Here is a 21,757-nt window from a genome sequence, read left to right as displayed (position 1 = left end):
AACAATCAAGGAGGGGGGCAGAGCCAAGCACGAACTAGCGAGATCCTATAGGCACGTTATAGCATATGTTTGTATATTTCTGTTAGGGAACGCCTACTCTGAAGTGCACATGTGCAATAACTACATTTGCCATTGCACTCCTAAACAACACAATTGAAAAAAAAAATACTACATAACTTAGTCCACTCTGTTTGTAACAGATTCTAGTTTTGGGAACAGAAAACTGTATTGAGATCAAATGTTTCATTAATCAGAAAATGTGCATAATGTTGGCCAAAATCCATCTCTCTCCATCTTCTCCCACTGCTGGCCACTAGGCTTCCTCTTATCACCATATTTTGTAGTGAGTGGATACGCCAACCGGATGATTCACACTTATACAACCGGGAAATATCTGGCTCATTGTTCTGTGCTATAACTGCAGTCCAGATCGTATATGCTATTGGCTTCAATAGGTCGTTTAGTTGTTTTTCAACTATACAAACTCAACTCACTTAAAGGGATACTTCCGGGTTTTGTCAATTAACTCGTGGATACCATTTTTATGTCTCTGTATACAGTTTGAAGGAAGTTGTTAACTAGTGCTAGTACAATTGCTATTTAGCGTGCTAGTAGATACCCATAGACTTCCAGTCATTGCGCTAACACTAGTTACGGCACACGGAACTACCTTTAACTTCCTTCATACTGGACAGAGACAAAAATGGTATCCACGACTTCATCTGACTTGGGAAGTAGATATAAATCGCATTACCAAAATCCCAAAGTATCCCTTTAATATTCATAATTTGTTTGGAAAGACGGATACATACATCTCACATTTGAAAGAAGCAGAGAAGGAGAAAACCAATTCCATGAGTGCATCTAATGACAGCTATTTGTTCTACTCATTACTGCTCACAACTTAAACAGTCTCAGACATCAGACAAAGTGGCAAAGTGCTAAAGAAATGTAGACAATCTAGCTGAACCGCATAAAAATCAACTGGCCCTCAAGCCATTCCAGAGTAGGATGAGAAATTGAGAATACATTACTGGTCATTTAAAAGTAAGCTGATTCACATTTCATTGTCTTCAAATATGGCTTAATAGCCAGTGAACATCGCCAGAGCGAAATGTATTAACAGGTGTTAATGACCACATTTATGGATTTTGCTGCAATTAAATTGAGAAGGTCATGAGTCACTGATTTGGTCTCACCTAAGTGTCCTTTAGCAAATGATTCCAAGTAAATAACGTATGATTCATACCATTTCCTTGTATTGTTTATAGATATATTTATAAGCAATACATTAACTAACGGCATGATTTGACAAATTTTTCTGCAGTCTCCAACAGTCCTGTTTTTAATGTATTAGAAGCAACATTTTATGACATAGTAGCCATTGTAGAAAAAGCACCTTGTGTAATAAAAGATTCCAATAATCAGAATTGGTCTGGCAAATTCAGTTGCCCATTGCCAATCTATTTTGAGGCCCAGGGTGTGCTCAATGTGTTAAGTGTTCACAGAAGCAGTTATGGAGCTTAGCATCTAATGTCTAATGCAGTTCTGCTATCAAAAATGGAAATTTGCCCTCAAAAATATGTAATTTTAATAAGACTGATTAGTGTTCATCCACTGAAAGTCAAATCCTAGCAGGAACTGGTCATAAGATACCAACATAATGTTATTCATAAAGAATCAGTGAAATACATTAATGTGCAAAGACTGCACTGTTTACATCATCTGGCCTTTAGCAGCCTGGATAGGATATCCAGAGACCTATTCAAAACAGCTGAGATTTCACACAATTGAAACATCTATTCAAACCAAAGACTCGAGGCCCATTTAACCTAGAGGAAACAATCAGAGGCTATAGATATTATTTATATGAATGTTTTATCTAACCAGATGCCACATAGAGATTTACATATTTTCACAAGCTAAGCGTCAGTATAGAATGCTGTTCATCGACTAAAGCTCAGCATTTAACACCATAGTACCCTCCAAACTCGTCATTAAGCTCGAGTCCCTGGGTCTCGACCCCGCCCTGTGCAACTGGGTCCTGGACTTCCTGATGGGCCGCCCCCAGGTGGTGAAGGTAGGAAACAACATCTCCACCCCGCTGATCCTCAACACTGGGGCCCCACAAGGGTGCGTTCTCAGCCCTCTCCTGTACTCCCTGTTCACCCATGACTCCGTGGTCATGCACGCCTCCAACTCAATCATCAAGTTTGCAGACGACACTACAGTGGTAGACTTGATTGCCAACAACGACGAGACGGCCTACAGGGAGGAGGTGAGGGCCCTCGGAGTGTGGTGTCAGGTGTCAACAAAACAAAGGAGATGATCGTGGACTTCAGGAAACAGCAGAGGGTGCACCCCCCTATCCACATCGACGGGACAGTAGTGGAGAAGGTGGAAAGTTTTAAGTTCATCAGCGTACACATCACGGACAAACTGAAATGGTCCATCCACACAGACAGCATGGTGAAGAATGCGCAGCAGCGCCTCTTCAACCCCCGGAGGCTGAAGAAATTCGGCTTGTCACCAAAATCACTCACAAACTTTTACAGATGCACAATCGAGAGCATCCTGTCGGGCTGTATCACCGCTTGGTACGGCAACTGCTCCGACCACAACCGTAAGGCTCTCCAGAGGGTAGTGAGGTCTGCACAACGCATCACCGGGGGCAAACTACCTGCCCTCCAGGACACCTACACCACCCGATGTCACAGGAAGGCCAAAAAGATCATCAAGGACAACAACCACCCGAGCCACTGCCTGTTCAGCCCGCTATCATCCAGAAGGCGAGGTCAGTACAGGTGCATCAAAGCTGGGACTGAGAGACTGAAAAACAGCTTTTATCTCAAGGCCATCAGACTATTAAACAGCCATCACTAACATTGAGTGGCTGCTGCCAACATACTGACTCAATCTCTAGCCACTTTAATAATAAAAAATTGGATATGATAAATGTATCACTAGTCACTTTAAACAATGCCACTTTATATAATGTTTACATACCCTACACTACTCATCTCAAATGTATATACTGTACTCTATACCATTACTGCATCTTGCCTATGCCGTTCGGCCATCGCTCATCCATATATATTTTTATGTACATATTCTTATTCATTCCTTTACACTTGCGTGTGTATAAGGTAGTTGTTGTGAAATTGTTAGATTACTTGTTAGATATTACTGCATGGTCGGAACTAGAAGCACAAGCATTTCGCTACACTCGCATCAACATCTGCTAACCATGTGTATGTGACAAATAAAATTTGATTTGATTTGATATTTTTTAGGTGAGTCCTGGCCAAGAAAGCAGCATAAATGTACATGCATGAGACATAACATAATGAATGGAAGTTAATCCATTGCAAAAAGCATTAAAAAACGTGTGAGGTTTCATAGCAGTGAATAGCTACAGTAAAGCTGCATTTTACTCAAAACCATTTTCAATTGGCACCCTCACCACCCAACCTGGTCTCAAAGCATTTTGTATTTTTCTGTACGTAAATCAAAGATACTGGTATGATATGGTACATAAGACAGATGGTTACTTAAGGCAAAAACGAAAGGAGGGTGAATGTTCGGAGCTGGGTGTATAACGCAAACATCTAGCATCCCAAAGGTTGTGAGTTCAAATCTCATCTCGGACAACTTTAGCATTTTAGCTAATTAGCACATTGTCAACTACTTACTACTTTTTAGCTACTTCACAACTACTGAACATGCTAGCTAATCCTTCCCTTAACCCTTTACGTACAAATAATATGAAATGCTCTGAGACAAAGTTGCCCCACCTGCCATCGCCAGTACAGGCCCCAGAACACAACACACACCAGCAACCTAGATCCAAGACAAACACCCCCAGCTAAAATCCAAAATCCCCCCAAAATCCCCCCAAGAAAAGGCAAAGTTTATGAAAGGCTTCAGGTTTACATTTGCGTGTTTGAGACAGATTGATAGTAAAACACATTAACACGAGTATAAAAATGACGACTTGGATCTCAGTTAATCAATCTACTTTCACTGGATGGCTCACACTTTCTAAAGAAGCCTATAGGACTACAACTTTGCTTTCACAGAGACTAGGCTACTACTATGCTAAATAGCTGATGATCACAAAAACATACCAAAAACAGTGACAAACAAAACTTCTGATGAAAGAAAGAGAACAGTTATCCACTGCATTTACAAATAAACAGTGAATATGAGTAGAAATGCAAATACATCAACTTAAACACAGGAAGCACCAGTGACTCGGTCAATAAAGAAGTGGAAGATGACGCAGATGCTAAGCTACTGGACTGTTTTGCTAGCACAGACTGGAATATGTTCCGGGGATTCTCCCGATGGCATTGAGGAGTACACCACATCAGTCACTGGCTTCATCAATAAGTGCATTGATGACGTCGTCCCCACAGTGACTGTACGTACATACCCCAACCAGAAGCCATGGATTACAGGCAACATCCTCACTGAGCTAAAGGGTAGAGCTGCAGCTTTCATGGAGCGGGACTCTAACTCAGAAGCTTATAAGAAATTCCGCTATGCCCTCTGACGAACCATCAAACAGGCAAAGCGTCAATACAGGACTATGATTGAATGGCTACCCTTTGCTACACCTGCTCCGACACTCGTCGGATGTGGCAGGGCATGCAAACTATTACATACTACAAAGGGAAGCACAGACGTGAGCTGCCCAGTGACACGAGCCTACCATACAAGCTAAATTACTTCTATGCTCGCTTCGAGGCAAGCAACACTGAAGCATGCATGAGAGCATCAGCTGGACGACTGTGTAATCATGCTCTCCGTAGCAGATGTCAGTAAGACCTTTAAACAGGTCAACATTCACAAGGCCGCAGAGCCAGACGGATTACCAGGACATGTACTCCGGGGCCAAGCTTCCTGCAATCCAGGACCTCTATACCAGGCGGTGTCAGAGGAAGGCCCTAAAAATTGTCAAAGATTCCAGCCACACTCGTAATAGACTGTTCTCTCTGCTACCGTGCGGCAAGCGGTACCAGAGCGCCAAGTCTAGGTGCCTGAGACTTCTTAACAGATTCTACCCCAAAGCCATAAGACTCCTGAACAGCTAATCAAATGACTACCCAGACTATTTGCATTGCCCCCCCCCCCCCTTTATGCTGCTGCTACTCTCTGTTTATTATCTATGCATAGTCACTTTAACTCTATCTACATGTACATATTACCTCAATTACCTCGAATAACCTGTGCCCCCGCACATTGACTCTGTACCGGTACCCCTGTATATATCCTCGCTACTGTTATTTTACTGCTGCTCTTTAATTATTTGTTATTTTTATTATTATTTTTTACTTAACACTTATTTTTCTTAAAACTGCATTGTTGGTTAAGGGCTTATAAGTAAGCATTTCACTGTAAGGTCTACTACGCCTGTTGTATTCGGCGCATGTGACAAATACAATTTGATTTGATTTGAACCAATCACATTAATGAAGCGGTTTCCTCTATCTGCTTGGACCCCCAAAGCCTCTCCACACAGTAGGCCTAATTGGGCAAAAAAGTGAAAACAAAGGACAATGTAACAGTGATACCTTTCAAAGCAATACACATTTGGATTCTGTCAAAAGGGAACAAACATACATTGATACAGCTGAAGTAACAAACATAGGCCTACCTTCTGAGCACAGTCGACCACAACCAAACAATTGCCTTCAAGCCAAATAAACACAGCGACACCGCAGCAGGACAGACCTTCAAATAAATCATGCAGAAAAGCTGATACATGCTTTTGTCACTTCTAGATTAGACTACTGTAATTCTCTACTCTCCAGCTATCCGGATAAAGCACTAAATAAACTTTCATTATTGCTAAATACAGCTGATAAAATCTTGACTAGAATCCCCAAAAATGTAACATATTACTCCAGTGCTAGCCTCTCTACACTGGCTCCCTGTTAAGGCTAGGGCTGATTTCAAGGTTTTACTGCTAACCTACACATGGACTTGCTCCTACCTATCTCTCCAATTTGGTCCAGCCATGCGTACTGTACGCTACGGTCACAAGATGCAGGCCTCCTTATTGTGCCTAGAATTTCTAAGCACACAGCTGGAGGCAGGGCTTTCTCCTATAGAGCTCAATTTGTATGGAATGGTCTGCCTATCCATGTGAGGGATGCAGACTCGGTCTCGACCTTTAAGTCTTTAGTGAAGATTAATCTCTTCCGTGGGTCCTATGATTGAGTGTTGTCTGGCCCAGGGGTGCGAAGGTGAACGGCAACGCACTGGAGTGACGAACCGCCCTTGCTGTCTCTGCCTGGCCGGCTCCCCTCTCTCCACTGGGAATCTCTGCCTCTGACCTTATTATGGGGGCTGAGTCACTGGCTTACCAGCGCTCTTCCATGCAGTCCCTAGGAATGGTGCGTCACATTGTGCCAGGCTTTTTTTGCTATACTCAACTTGAGTAGGTTGAGTCACTGATGTGATCTTCCTGGATGGTTTCAAGGCCTCTCGGGCTCGTGCGGTGGAGGAGATCTTCGTGGGCTATACTCAGCCTTGTCTCAGGGTAGTAAATTGGTGGTATGTTGATATACCTCTAGCGGTGTGGGGGCTGTGCTTTGGCAAAGTGGGTGGGGTTATATCCTGCCTGGTTGGACCTGTCCGGGATATCGTCGGACAGGGCCACAGTGTCCCCCGACCTCCCCCTGTCTCAGCCTCCAGTGTCTATGCTGCAAAAGTCTATGTGCCGGGGGGGCTAGGGTCAGTCTGTCCTATCTGGTGAAATTCTCCTGTCTTATCTGGTGTCCTGTGTGAACTTAAGTATGCTCCCTCTAATTCTCCCATCTCTTTCTCTCTCTCCCCCCTCCCGGAGGACCTGAGCCCTAGGACCATGCCTCAGGACTACCTGGCCTGATAACTCCTGGCTGTCCCCGTCCCCAGTCCACCTGGTCCAGCTGCTGATCCAGCTTCTGCTGTTTTGCCCGTGGCTATGGAACACTGGCCTGACCTGTTCACAAGACGTGCTACCTTGACGTGCTGCTGCTCCAGTTTCAACTGTTCTGCCTGTGGCAATGGAATCCTGACCTGTTCACCGGACGTGATACCTTATCCCGGACTTGCTGTTTTCAACCCTCCCTCTCCCTCTCCCTCTCCCTCTCCCTCTCCCTCTAGCTAATGTTAGCCATCTTTTGGCCAGCTCTCTCGCTAGCTGGTACATCAACTGGCGAAAGCTAGCCAAGTTTACTTCTGAAACAGGACAAAACAAAGGCTACAAACCATTTCTGTACAAACAACAGCTGTTAGATAGTAATAATACCCACCTCATATCTCTATCTGACAGATAGCTGGAAGCTAGAGCTGACCTGGCTGTGGTAGCTACTAGCTAGCATAGCTAATTAATTCACCTTAATTGAGAGGGGATGAAACATTAGCTAACATTACATGTCAGTTACAATACTAGCTCAGCACTGCAAATAAACACTAGTTTCGTTGTTAAGATCAGTGAACTAAAGAGTAGCCAGTTTCTGCTCTGCTTGATTTTACAACTCAGTGAAAGAGCGCAACTCAGACACATTGAACTATGCTCAACTCCCATGTGCTGGTCCAGCCAGCCTTCTAGAAACTGTGCCTTCACACAGACTGTCAGCCCGTTCTGCGGTGTCCGGCAGGTCCTGAACATTCCAAACATTCTGAGGCGTCCGTATGGTCCTAAAGCACACCGGTGATGCTTTTTGTATCACATTGCAATGATTAAAGTACAGTCAATAACACAATAGAAACATCTATATACAGTGTGTGCAAATGGAGTAAGGAGGTAAGGCAATACTTGAGTAAAAGTAAAGATGCCTTAATAGAAAATGACCGAAGTAAAAGTCACCCAGTAAAATACTATTTGAGTAAAAGTCTAAAAGTATTGGGTTTTAAATATACACTACTGGTCAAAAAATGTAGAACACCTACTCAGTCAAGGGTTTTTCTTTATTTTTACTATTTTATACATTGTCGAATAAGTGAAGACATTAAAACTATGAAATAACACATATGGAATCATGTAGTAACCAGAAAGGTGTTAAACAAATCAAAATGTATTTTATATATCTTCAAATAGCCACCCTTTGTCTTGATGACAGCTTTGCACATGCTTTGCATTCTCTCAACCAGCTTCATGAGAGGTAGTCACCTGGAATGCATTTAAATTAACAGGTGTGCCTTCTTAAAAGTGAATTTGTGGAATTTGAGCCAATTAGTTGTGTTGTGACAAGGTAGAGGGGTACAGAAGATAGCCCTATTTGGTAAAAGACCAAGTCAATATTATGGCAAGAATAGCTCAAATAAGCAAAGAGAAACGACAGTCCATCGTTACTTTAAAATCTCTACAGGATCAGTGTCGTCCCCCCCCCCCCCCCCCCCCCCCATGGGACAGTTAAGCTAACGTAGGCTAATGTGATTAGCATGAGGTTGTAAGTAACATAAACATTTCCCAGGACATAGACATATCTGATATGGGCAGAAAGCTTAAACTCTTGTTAATCTAACTGCACTGTCCAATTTGCAGTAGCTATTACAGTGAAATAATACCTTAATATTGTTTGAGGAGAGTGCACAATTATGAACATGAAAATGTATGAATAAACCAATTAGGCACATTTGGGCAGTGTTGATACAACATTTTGAACAGATATACAATAGTTCATTGGATCAGTCTAAAACTTTGCACATACACTGCTGCCATCTAGTGGTCAAAAAATATTTATTTGTATTATGTTTTACCATATCTAATTATATTTTCCTACATTAACTTCACATTTCCACAAACTTCAAAGTGTTTCCTTTCAAATGGTATCAAGAATATGCATATCCTTGCTTCAGGTCCTGAGCTACAGGCAGTTAGATTTGGGTATGAAATTTTAGGCGAAAGTTCATTAGAGTTACAAGCCTCAGAAATTGCAGCCCAAAATAAATGCTTCACAGAGTAAAAGTAACAGACACATCTCAACATCAACTGTTCAGAGGAGACTGTGAATCGGGCCTTCATGGTCGAATTGCTGCAAAGAAACCACTACTTAAGGACACCAATAAGAACAATAGACTTGCTTGGGACAAGAAACACGAGCAATGGACATGGGACCGGTGGAAATGTGTCCTTTGGTCTGGAGTCCAAATTGGAGATCTTTGGTTCCAACCGCTGTGTCTTTGTGAGAAGCGGTGTGGGTGAACGGATGATCTCCGCATGTGTATTTCCCACCGTAAAGTATGGAGGAGGAGGTGTTATGGTGTGGCAGTGCTTTGCTGGTGACACTGTCTGTGATTTATTTAGAATTCAAGGCACACTTAACCAGCATGGCTACCACAGCCCTCTGCAGCGATACGCCATCCCATCTGCTTTGCGCTTAGTGGGACTATCATTTCTTTTTCAACAGGACAATGACCCAACACACCTCCAGGCTGTGTAAGGGCTATTTTACCAAGAAGGAGAGTGATGGACCGCTGCATTAGATGACCTGACCTGCACAATCCCTCGACCTCAACCAAATTGAGATGGTTTGGGATGAGTCAGACGGCAGAGTGAAGGAAAAGTAGTCAACAAGTGCTCAGCATATGTAGGAACTCCTTCAAGACTGTTAGAAAAGCATTCCAGGGGAAGCTGGTTGAGAGAATGCCAAGCGTGTGCAAAGCTGTTATCATGGTAAAGGGTGGCTATTTGAAGAATATCAAATATAAATATATGTTGATTTGTTTAACACTTTTGGTTACTACATGATTCCATATGTGTTATTTCATAGTTTTGATGTGTTCACTATTACTCTACAATGTATAAAATAGTAAAAATAAAGAAAAACCCTTGACTGAGTAGGTGTTCTAAAACTTTTGACCGGTAATGTACTTAAGTATCAAAGTAAATGTAATCACTAAAATATACTTAAGTATCAAAAGTAAAAGTACAAGTACAAGTATAAATAATTTCAAATTCCTTGTATTTAGCGAAGCAGATGGCCACATTTTCTAGTTTTTTTATTTACAGATAGCCAGGAGCATGCTCCAACTCTCAGAAATCATTTACAAACGCAGCATGTGTTTTGTGAGTCTGCCAGATCAGAGGCAGTAGGGATGACCAGAGATGTTATCTCAATAACTATGTTAATTAGACCATATTTCCCATCCTGCTAACAATTCAAAATGCATCGAGTACTTTTGGGTGTCAGGGAAAACGTATGGAGTAAAAGGTACATTCTTTTCTTTAGGAATATAGTGAAGTAAAATTAAAAGTTGTCAAAAATAAAAATATTAAAGTAAAGTACAGATACCCCCCAAAACTACTTAAGTAGTACTTTACATTATTTTTACATTACACCACTGTGTGCCCCAAATGCAATTCTGAAGTCTAATACATCAACAGTGCGATTTCAACTGATTCTTTACTTTTTTGTGTCAAATTAACTAATTATTGTCTTTTGTTGAATTTATATAACAACATTCCAACCTTGTTTAGCATGATATATTATAGTCCAATTGTGGCATGATTCCACTGTTTTCTATCGGTTTGCATCAGTTTCAATGGGGGACTTTTATTTTAAAGGCAATCCCTCGATTCCGCTATTGTTGCTCACGCTAATATTGTTCACAACACACTGGTCTGGTGACGAAGGGGTGGACTGCCTTTTCACATAACAATTACTGAAGCCTATCATATTGATAGCTTCCAATAGTTCATCAATTTGTGAATGATCAATACATTTTTACTACAGGCTCGTGAGATAACAGGACATGTTAGCGCCCGCGGGTTATCTAGCAAGCAATCAATAAGCTAGCTAGCTGTTTTGTTGCAAAGGAAGAAGTCCACCCGAAAAGAACGAGGCCTGGGGAGAATTATGGCAGCAACGCCGGTAGCTAATCGATAGATAGGTGAATTCTTGTTTTGTACTCATTATATGGTCGAATATATATTTAACCTCATAGCTAGATGATTTAGCTTGTCATTGAGTTAACGTTAGCTATGTTAGAACTGCAAGTGTCAAATATCCGAGCTAACTACACTTCTAACGTTACTTTAGCTAGCTTGCTAACTAACAGCTAACTCTAGCCTCTGTATACACATATACGCTTTATTTAGCTACGGTTTCAACAGCTCTCTTGTAGTACAATACGTTTTCTGAGATATATTATAGCCAGCAATCTATTTTGACGTTAAACTTCAATAATCTACACTTTGTTGTGGCTAGCTTGCCAGCTGGAGATTTGTTAACGTTAGCTAGCTAGCTAAGTAGCCACTTAGGTCAAGTGCTAGGCGAAGTTATTTGACAGCTAGCTAGCTAACGTTGGTGAGCCAAAATGTTTAACAGTACAAGGTAGCTAGTTAGTGCACTTTAAAGTAAACATAATTCATATTAATTGATCTCAGGTATCTGCACAGAGGGAGCGTCCCATAATGACACCAACTGACACCCTTGCAGAATTTTAGCAACAAACATAAACAAGAGCCAAATGGTAAAGAACTCTCCAACGTCACTGTCCTCAGGGAATATGCCATATATCTTGTAAGTTTATGTGCTTATGTTTTAACTCTGTGTTTTACTCAGGTTTTGCAAGCATTTGAACATGGGTGACATGAAGACCCCTGATTTTGATGATCTTTTGGCTGCCTTTGACATCCCCGATGCCACCAGTTTGGATGCCAAAGAGACCATCCAGGAGAGTCACGATGAGGCAGAAGGTCAGCTGAAACACACAGGGATGTGTATGGATGACAGCTTATCTGTTCATCAAACTGTGGGTGCATCTGATGTACCTGCTGTCAGTGTTATAGTGAAGAACACAAGTCGCCAGGAGTCGTCTGATAGTGGTGGAGAGAGAGAGGGCCCACACTTTGGACACCCATTGCAAAATGGTTTCAGGGGGTCAGGGGCCGCCATGGAGTCTCATCAGATAGACCACAGTGGTTCTAAGTCTTTTGTGTCTGCTTTGAATGGGGATGGCTCAAGAGGACTCTTAGGGAAGACCCCCGTCCAGCACAAACTTGAAGGAACGCCATCCTTCTCACAGTCCTTTTCCCAGTTCAGCCCCATCTCTAGTCCAGAATCTGAAGACAGCCGAAGCAATGGAGTTGATATCCGTCCAAAACAAGAGAGACCCTACTTCCCTGCTGCCTCTATATTTATGTCTGCAGAACCCCCAATGTCAGACAATCAGAAAAAACAGCTGTCTTACAGCATGTTTGACAAGTGCCATGAAGTAGACTGTGACGTACCTGAGAGCCTTCCAAGAAGCAAAAGAGAATCTATCAAAGCAGAGGATACCAGGACAGAGAAGCCTGACAGTAATGTCAGTGACCAGAAGGAAAAGGGAGATTGTCATAGTAGTGCAATCCCTACAAATGATCATAACAATATTGAGTCAAGCAGTAATGTTAATATAGTGGCAGCGTCTAATATGCCCACCTCTCATCCATGTGTCAAAACTCCAACATCAAAACTATCGTCATGCCTTGAGGCATTAGTGGCTCTAAATGCCAGAAAGGATCCCAGTGGACAACCAAACTATCAAGACTTATCATTGGCTCATGATGACACCATAAAGGTTAGTCCAAAAGTGCCCATGTCACCACAAAGTCCCAGGAGTCCTCTTGAAGCTGTGAAGCGGTTAATGAAACCACCTGACAGTCCTGTAAGCATTTGCAGTAACAGCAGTGGCAAGGGATCCCCTGCACTGGCATCTGGCTCACCCCCAGCCATACCGAGGGTCAGAATAAAGACCATTAAAACCACGACTGGGAAAATCCAGCGCACGGTTACCAGTGTAGTACCTGATTCAGAAAATGAGGACGTTCACTCTGTTGAGTCCTCTCCATCCCAGAGTATGATTGTTGAGGATGCATACCCTGGTTTGTCTCCCTATCCCTCTCATAATGTGATAAGTGATATTATTGTTGATATGCCCATCAAAAGTACACCAGTTGGTGCTCTGCCATCAAAGGTTGCTGATACTAAATTAGAGGGGTACTCCAAGAGGCCAGGACAAATGCAGTCCGCAACTATTTTTCATAATACAAGTAGTCCTGTTATGAGGTCTATGCCAGTTGCCCAGCATGGGCCTTCTACACAAAAGAGGATTTCATCAGTTCAAACAGGCAACTCTCCCAATACAAGCTTGCTTCCCAAGGCAATGCACTTAGCTAACCTGAACCTAGTCCCTCACAGTGTTGCTGCCTCAGTTGCAGCACGCTCCACCTCCCATCAACAGAGCCAACAACACACACTTTCCTCTTCTATGGTGTGCAGCACTGTCCCATTGGTACACCAAGTGAAAAAAGCTGCCCCTAATCCACGTGCTGCCATTCCTAGCACAGCAGCAGGAACTTTAAACAGACTGTTAAATAATGTCAACCCTGTACCCACATATGTACCCAACCTAAACCCACCACCTGAGAGCAACATCAACTTGCCACCACGTGGATATTGCTGCCTGGAGTGTGGGGATTCCTTTGGGGTAGAGAGGAGTCTTGCTTATCATTATGGCAGGAGGAGTGTGCACATTGAAGTAGCCTGCACCCACTGTGCTAAGACCATGGTATTCTTCAACAAGTGTGCCCTGCTGGCACATGCACGGGAACATAAGAACAAAGGTGTGGTGATGCAGTGCACACAGCTCTCCATGAAGCCCATAGCAGAGGGACAGATGTTTGCACCCTTGATCACTGAATCCTCTGTGAATGTGGGCTCCCATGTGCCCCCATTATCCTCACCTAAAAGCCAACCAGTCATGCCCCTCTATCCAGACAAAGTCATCCGCCACAGACTCCGCTGCCTCGAGTGTAACAAGCAGCTATCAGACTACAAAGGTCTCGCAGGCCATTACCAGAGGTTGTCAGAAGAAATGGAGGGACTGGTGAGTAATAAAAAATAATTATAATTGCTGAAATGTTCAGTATCATAGGCCAGGTAATAATGAGAGTATTTCTATATGTTTTGCTCTGTGTTCTTTTGTCATATATAGATGTGTAAGGTGTGCTCAATGCTGCTACCCAACAAGTGCAGCTACCGGGCTCACCAGCGTATTCATGCCCACAAGTCCCCTTATTGCTGCCCTGAGTGTGGTGCGCTGAGTCGCTCCGTGGACATACAGAAGCATGTGAAGGAGAACTGTCTTCACTATGCACGCAAGGCTGGCTATAAGTAAGTCATTACTAAAGTATATGCTCAGTGGATACATAACACAAAAGTATTCTTATAATGTTGTCCACCTTTTTGTAAATCCTTTTTCTTCTAGGTGTCTTCATTGTGATATGGTTTTCACGTCATTTAATGTGCAGAAGAGTCACATTGAGGAGAAACACTGTGAGGTCTTCTATAAGTGCACCATCTGTCCTGTTGCTTTCAAGTCTTCTGGTGGATGTCAAATGCATTTGACAACTAAGCACAATGCCAGCAAAGTGTCCCCTCAGTGAGTTTGTGTAACTAAATGCATGTTCTGAAATGGGCATATTTGCTAACACATCTTGAAGTTTGACATGATTGATTTCAATGCTGTTTATGTTCTAATTGGGTTGTTTTTCTATTCCAGGTTAATCTTCAAGTGTTCTTGTGAGACAGTGTTCAAGAAAAAGCAGTTATTGCTTCAGCACTTCTATCAGAACGCCAAAAAGCGTGCTACCTGTGTGTTCAAGTGCCCTGAGTGCACTTCAATCTTCACCCAAAAGCAGCCGTTAATGCAGCACTTCAAGGTATGGCATCATCCTCATCTTCAATCTAGTCACATTGACATAAAATGGGGCACATAATGCTAAGTTTTAGCTCTGTCTTTTTAAAAGCTGTCTGTCTATATTACAGGGGGTGCATGGAGGAATCTTCAAAGAGGAGGTGGAGAAAAGCACAAAACCACCAGAGATGACTGCACAGCACCAAGATGTTACCTCGGGATTCCACCAGCCAAAGGTAAACACTCCCATTAAACACTCAGATGGAACCAGAAAAAGGGCCAACTTGGCCGCTCGAGATAGCAACCCCAATCTGAAGAATGCTGGCTGGAACTGTGGAGAGTGCCTACACTGGCTGCCTGACCGAGAAGCCTATGTCTCTCACATGAAGAAAAGCCATGGGAGGGTGAGGATCAACTTTGTAATTTTATTGCGCATTCAAACAAATTAGCTGTAGCATTTATACTATAGGACAGATGATAATTTAGGGACCACCTCAGATGTGGGATTTACAACGTTCAGGCTCCTTAATGAAATGAAATAATTCCCAAGTCAGCTCAACCCTTAATTAAGTAAATCTGCTCTCTGTGCATTCTGTAGTCATTGAAGAGTTATCCATGCCGGCAGTGTGAGAGGTCTTTCAATTCCTCTACAAGTTTGAGAAGACACATTCGCAATGACCACGATGGAAAGAAAAATACATTTACCTGCTGGTGAGGGTTTCATCCTGAAATCTACATTACAGGGCCCGGTTTCCCAAAAGCATCTTAAGGCTAAGTTCATCTTTGGAACCATAGGATCCTATTGTTCTAAGATTAACATAGCCTTAAGATGCTTTTGGGAAACTGGGCCCAGTACATTACTTCCTGAAAGATTGGGGCATAACTGGCACTTATTGGCTGCTGGGTGGCTCTACAGTAAATGGACAAACATGTAAAAACAAAACGGTGGTTACCACATTTTCTGACTATTTTTAGTATGATATAATTTATTCTTATTGTGCAGGTATTGCACAGATGAGAGGACAACATTCACTACAAACATCATGTTGAAGAACCACATCAGTTTGATGCATGGGATCAAAAATCCAGACTTCAGTCTGTTAAAATCAGCCCCTCTGGATAGCAGTAAAGCCTTGGGAGAGGTGATTTTTCTTTTAAAAGTAATACCAATATGTATGATCTGTCATATTTCATTTGTTCAGCATTTTACACATTGTCAAAAAAATACACTTTTTAAAAAGAATTATCTTTAACTTTGATATGCAGGGGCCTGTTTCAAAGAGACCTGCTGTGGAGTCTGAGGGGCAGGAAGGCGCTGCCCTAGAAGGCTCCCCCGCCAAGCGTCTGAAACATCAGTTTCGCTGCTCAAAGTGTGGCTTCACCACAGAGGATGGCACACAGTTCCAGAAGCACATACCTCAGCATAAAACTGATGAAAACACTCCCCAATGCCTGCACTGTGGATTATGTTTTGCATCCCAGCTATCTCTCAACAGACACCTGTTTATTGTGCACAAAGTCAAAGAGCCCGAAGAAGAGAGGAAAGAAAGGATGGACATGGAGTACGAGTGCAGAAAGAAGCAGGAAGAGGACGTGGGGAAAGCAGTGGGTGTGAATGAGAGAGAGGACTTGCCACCACCATTAGTTAAATCTGACCCCCAACAGACAGAGGTACCAACCAGGTTGCACTGTGAGCCTGCAGTAAGACTGACTGTAAATCCACATACAGCTTTCACCTAGAGTTTCATGGATAGTGTCATCAGCAGGCAAAATAAAATCAATGAGAGCAATTTTGAACTTCATAAAAGCTGCGATCTCCATTTCCTTGGGTAATAGTAGTTTAACTTCAGATGCTTGACATGCTGCACTAAAGTGGTACCTTTTTTATTTTATATTTTGCCTTTAAACTAAATGCTTTTTGTGTTTCTCAAAGCCTTGGTACTGGCAGTTGTTCCAAATCAATTGAGAAGATTAAATTAATTTTGGGAAAAGATTATCATGAATTATTTACTTTCTTTTACCTTTGAAGCTTGCAAGGTTTGTATTGTATTAAATGTCTTTAAATGCCTCTGGTACATAACCACACCCACCTGTAAAGGCACAGGGTTTGGTTCATCAGTATTCTCTAGTGACCCCAGTTATATCAGTTACGTCCCTCAGGCTTACCTCATATTTAGTTTCATATCATAATGACTTTGCTTTAGTGTATGGCAGCCATATCATATGCTTGGTTTCATATTTTTGGCCTTATTAAATACATAATAATAGATGGCGCTTCAAGCAGGTCGTGGCTAAACTGATGTTATGTAACAGTATTACAACTTCTATCATGCTGTATGTTGAAATATTTACTCTTACCTAGGTACCATTTAGCACAGATTATATATTTTATATCCATTCCATACCAAAAATAGTTTCACATTCATTTATTATGAAAGCCGGCTAAACTACCCAAATAGCACTTTTCTACGAGATCAAATACATGTGTTGGAGTTAAATGCCTTGCTAAAAGATATTACCTTTTTTTACTACTGATTTTGTAGCTTGGTAAAAGTGAGCTTTCATTAATTTGAAATGCTCTTATATCTATAGTCAACGTAGTGGTGACTTGTCTTAGTGATGTCATTGATGTTTTTCTTGGTTAATTGCTATCTTTGGTGAGTGTGAGAAAGCATCTGTTTTGCAACATAATGCAGGGTGTTGGAAGTGGCTCATTGCCAGCAGTGTACTAAGGCAATTAAACGAGCAGTGATTTAAATGTAAAGGGTTAGAGCATGTCTGAGTGCATGTGAACATTTTGAAATAAGCTGATGATGGAGACCTGTGCGGCTGTTTCTACCTCCATGGTGTATGGCAGTGATTGTTAAACTTGGGATGTTTTGGGAGATTTCACCTTTGTTGCAAGCAATGTAAAATTAATTGTTATTATTCTCAATGTATATTATCTCCCACAATATTAAATTTTATAAATTACTTTGGAGATTATTTATAGTCACATTGACTTATCTTGTAAACTTTCTATTAAAGTGCTGTATGAACTGTTCATTTTCTAGTGGTTATCTGATAGTCAGTGTTCATCCGAAACAGAGCCACTGTTAAAACGCAGTGTCTATGAAACTTCACATCTCAGTGTTTTTATAAAGCCTGTCAAGAGAAACTTTGTACTGTTGATAATATGTACAATATTATGGACATGTAAACTAATCCATCATGTACACAGTAGCTAATGAACCCTTTATATTTGCAGCATTTCTTAATCCATCACATATATATTCAACCTGCATCGGCCATTGTGCCTTGCTGTAATTCTTGTTTACTTCAAATAACTGCAAATAAACATGAACGTGTCAGCATAAGCATCCTTTGTCCTGAAATGATCCCTTCTGGTATGGCTGATATCCCTTCTATGATGACAATGTTTTGGAGAAAAAAAATATGTTTGCCCTTCAAAAGGTTTTTTTCTCAGTCCAGTCAAACCAATATGGCTAGTATCTCCCCCAGTCTCCCCAACCGACTGGACAATATGATGCGCCAAATCCAATCCCAGTCAAGTAATAAGCAGTAGCCAGCGGTGTTGATAATGAATGACTTCATCTCATTTCAATAAACGGCGCGTGATCATATAAATGCTGGTGCTGTGACACGAGAGCACGAATTTCCCAAGAGCAGAGCAAAGGGTGGTTTTAACCTTGACAAGTAGCCTACCATATTCTGTACACAAATACTGTAGTTTTATAAAAAGGATGACGAGAGGCACATTGACCTGCAAATCGGGACTTCTTTCTTGCTTTGTTCTAATCTCATACATAGGTATGACATCTTCGATGAGTCTCAATTTAAATGAACTTAGAAATAAAGTTTCAAACATCAAGCTAAATCAGAGGGGAAGTTTATGGGCAACTGGTAAGTTATTGTCATTTAGAAAGTGTCACTAGCAATAATTTCAAAATTGAGGCTAGAGCAATTTATTACTTTACAATTTAATTTTTATGTCATGTTATATCACCATAATATGTTGGTTTAGTTTAGTGAGCTAACTCTGAATAATTTCGTTTACTATTTGTGATTAGTCATGTATTGATAACATTTTAAAATGTATATTTTGCCCTTAGGCCATTTCATGGGCAAGAAAAGTGTGGATAGCTCGTTTTTGGAGTCTTCCTTTGGGGGTGGAAAGATCCCTTTTGGAGTTCAGTCTGCCAACCCCGAGCGCAAGGCAGAGAGTTTGACAGAGTTGTTAATTGAAGAGGTGCTGAAAAGGGCTCTACAGACTCCGCAGAAACGGGGCTTTAGATCGGGTGAGTTAAAAGGGGTTTAAGGTATCTACTGTAAGTGAATGGTGTATGTTGATGTTGGGTTCTTATTGTACATGTATCACATTCCATATGATACATTCATGTGCAAGTAGTAGCCTATACTGTATGTTTGTGTACCCTACCAACAGAGAGTACATTAATTACCGTCTCTGCCTATATCAGCCTAATGCCAGATTGGTCGCAGGCACATGCTGCATTGTAATTTCCCTTGTGTATTTCGTGTAGACCTAACAGCACGATGCATTTTTATTTCATTTGTTAAATTGTTAGGAGGCGGTTTTCCTGATGAAATTACTGGACAACATTTGAACCAACAGAAATAAACTGAGAAGGCAAAGGGCACGCAACACCTGTACGGTATCAACCCACAAAGAAGATGAATGGAGGATTTCAATAAAGTGATCATATCGACATTCGCAAGATGTTCATCTAAACCAGCGTTTCTCAAACTCGGTCCTCAGGACCCTAAGAGATGCGCGTTTTGGTTTTTGTCCTAGCACTACACAGCTGATTAAAATAATCATCAAGCTTTGATTATTTGAATCAGCCGTGTAGTACTAGGGCAGAAACCAGAACGTGCACCCCTTTGGGTCTCCAGTACCAAGTTTGGGAAAGCTGAGCTAAACTAGCCTAATGTATTGTTTTATTAAAAAGTAATATATATACATATATTTCGCCCCATAATTATACACTCTTGTAGTGCTTCTCATATCTGAATAAAAATTGAATAACAAAAATGTTTCATGTTTTGAGGCAATTTAGGTCACAATCACCCACATTTATCATATGAAATAAAGCCTGTCCACTACACTTATTGTTTTAGCAATGAATCGATGTATCAACGCTTCTTTACATTATAAACGGATAATCTGTTCAGCCTTAGAGCTTATCCCCTTCACATCACTTAATGCTTTGATTATCAATGATGTGTGATGTTAAGTTATACCAAAGATTATATTGTACATAAACCTTATCCATCTGTGGTTATACACTGAACAAAAATATGAACGCAACATGTCAAGTGTTGGTTTCATGAGCTGATATATGAAAGATCCCAGAAAATGTTTCCATATACACAAAAAGCTTATTCCTCAAATGTTGTGCACAAATTTGTTTGCATCTCTGTTAGAGAGCATTTCTCCTTTGCCAAGAGAATCCATCCACTTGGCATATCAAGAAACTGATTAAACGGCATGATCATTACACAGGTGCACCTTGTGCTGGGGGCAATAAAAGGCCCCTCTAAAATGTGTAGTTTTGTCACACAACACAATGCCACAGATGTCTCAAGTTTTGAGGGATCGAGCAATTGGCATGCTGACCAGGGGCGGAGCCAGAGGGTTGTCCAGGTTGGCACTGGACACCCCTAACATCTGATTGGCCACCCTGGGTGCCACCCTAAAATGTAATTCGCTACTGGCAGTTTGATGCTGATTGACATCTCATTTCACCTCTTGTTGAAATAAGCATTTATTTTGACGTTAGGTGACGCATTTTTCAAATCGAGGACGAAGAAGAGAGAATATTAACGATGGTTGCGAGATACAGAAGAAGAAGAAGAAGAAGAGATAATATTTCCACAGCTTCACGAGCTATTTTCGCGATTGGCGAAAGCATCATATTTGAAATAAGTTTTAAGGTTTAGCATCGAGTTTAGGTTTTCTGAACAACTTCTACGAAAGTTGAGTCGCTGTGTAAATTAACTTTAAACCTTTGGCTCCATTAACAGACAGTTAATCAGATAAGAGAGATCGGTTCCCAATTTAGCCTAACATTATGTTTACATCTGTTCTAGTAATACACGCATATACAGTGCAGTGTCGTAAATTACAGTATACGAATGTTTAGCTAATGTGCGGTAACTAATAGGCTACAGCTGTCAGTGTTCATTCAGCAAGTTAACGTTCAGCAATTTGAAATCCATTAACTCAGTTAGATTTTCGTACTTGAACTCAAAACCAACAATTGTTATTATCAAACTGTTAATGTTACTCAAAATATTACCACAATTAAACATGAAAAGAAAGGGAGAGATATCAGACTTCTTTTTAAAGAAGCACAAACAGGCAGATCAGGTGCAAACAGACCCCAGCTCTTGCTTCACCACTGGACCCCAGAGCAACTCCCTACCTGAGGCTAGTCAGAGTCAGTGTGGTCAGACTTCACAAGGACTCAGTCTACCACCACCAGGTCAGAGCATCTAGCAGGCAGTCAGTCACATGCACAGTTCAGAATTTAAGTTTAGCTTCAGTTTGTAATAGATTATTTTGTCAGATTAAGCCTCACTTTAAAATGTTGGTTGTTGATTCATGTGTGTTTTTGATGGCTGTGGCATTGTCATTGTGATTATACACTAATGGTTCTTGTGTTATTTTAATGTAATAGATGTATCTAGGGATGACACAGAGCAAGACAGTGAGCCAGAGCTGCCAGGAGATGTCATCGAGACCCTCCCAACTGCATCAAGCACCAGATATGCTGTTCCAAAAGGACCCAATGGTAGGCCTATACTTTAAACTACACATTTTAGTTAGCAGCTGTTAGTATCTAATCTTGTGGATCACTTAATTATACATTTCTATAGAGATATGACACATTATTTAATGTGTATTTCAGACATTTCAAGATCCAGAGAAGAGGGTCCTGTACAGCTGTGTTTGAAAACATTTCCCAGAACTCAGCATGGTACTAGGAAAAGGGCTTTCTACAGCTCCTGGTATAAGGACAATTCATGGCTTGAATATTCTGTAAGTCAGGATTTTACTTAT

At 41.4% G+C, this 21,757-nt stretch overlaps 1 protein-coding gene across 2 annotated transcripts; it reads left to right on the top strand.

Moving 5' to 3' along the window:
- The first annotated feature begins 10,624 nt into the window (after positions 1-10,624).
- On the top strand, positions 10,625-18,029 carry znf592 (zinc finger protein 592). 2 transcript variants are annotated; one of them, XM_039017552.1, is made up of 9 exons: positions 10,625-10,884; positions 11,559-13,863; positions 13,972-14,150; positions 14,245-14,418; positions 14,539-14,698; positions 14,805-14,909; positions 15,272-15,384; positions 15,677-15,815; positions 15,940-18,029. In XM_039017552.1, exons 2-9 carry the CDS (start codon positions 11,578-11,580, stop codon positions 16,411-16,413), a joined length of 3,630 nt encoding a protein of 1,209 aa, XP_038873480.1. In that variant the 5' UTR covers positions 10,625-10,884; positions 11,559-11,577; the 3' UTR covers positions 16,414-18,029. The 2 variants fall into 2 exon arrangements, with proteins under 2 accessions (XP_038873480.1, XP_038873478.1); XM_039017550.1 differs by having other exon boundaries at positions 14,805-15,077.
- Positions 18,030-21,757: the final 3,728 nt, after the last annotated feature.

The sequence above is a fragment of the Salvelinus namaycush genome, chromosome 21 (genome assembly GCF_016432855.1).
Source record: "Salvelinus namaycush isolate Seneca chromosome 21, SaNama_1.0, whole genome shotgun sequence".
Lineage (NCBI taxonomy): Eukaryota > Metazoa > Chordata > Actinopteri > Salmoniformes > Salmonidae > Salvelinus > Salvelinus namaycush.
Note: the sequence above shows the minus strand (reverse complement) of the source record. Positions and strands in the feature narration are given on the sequence as shown.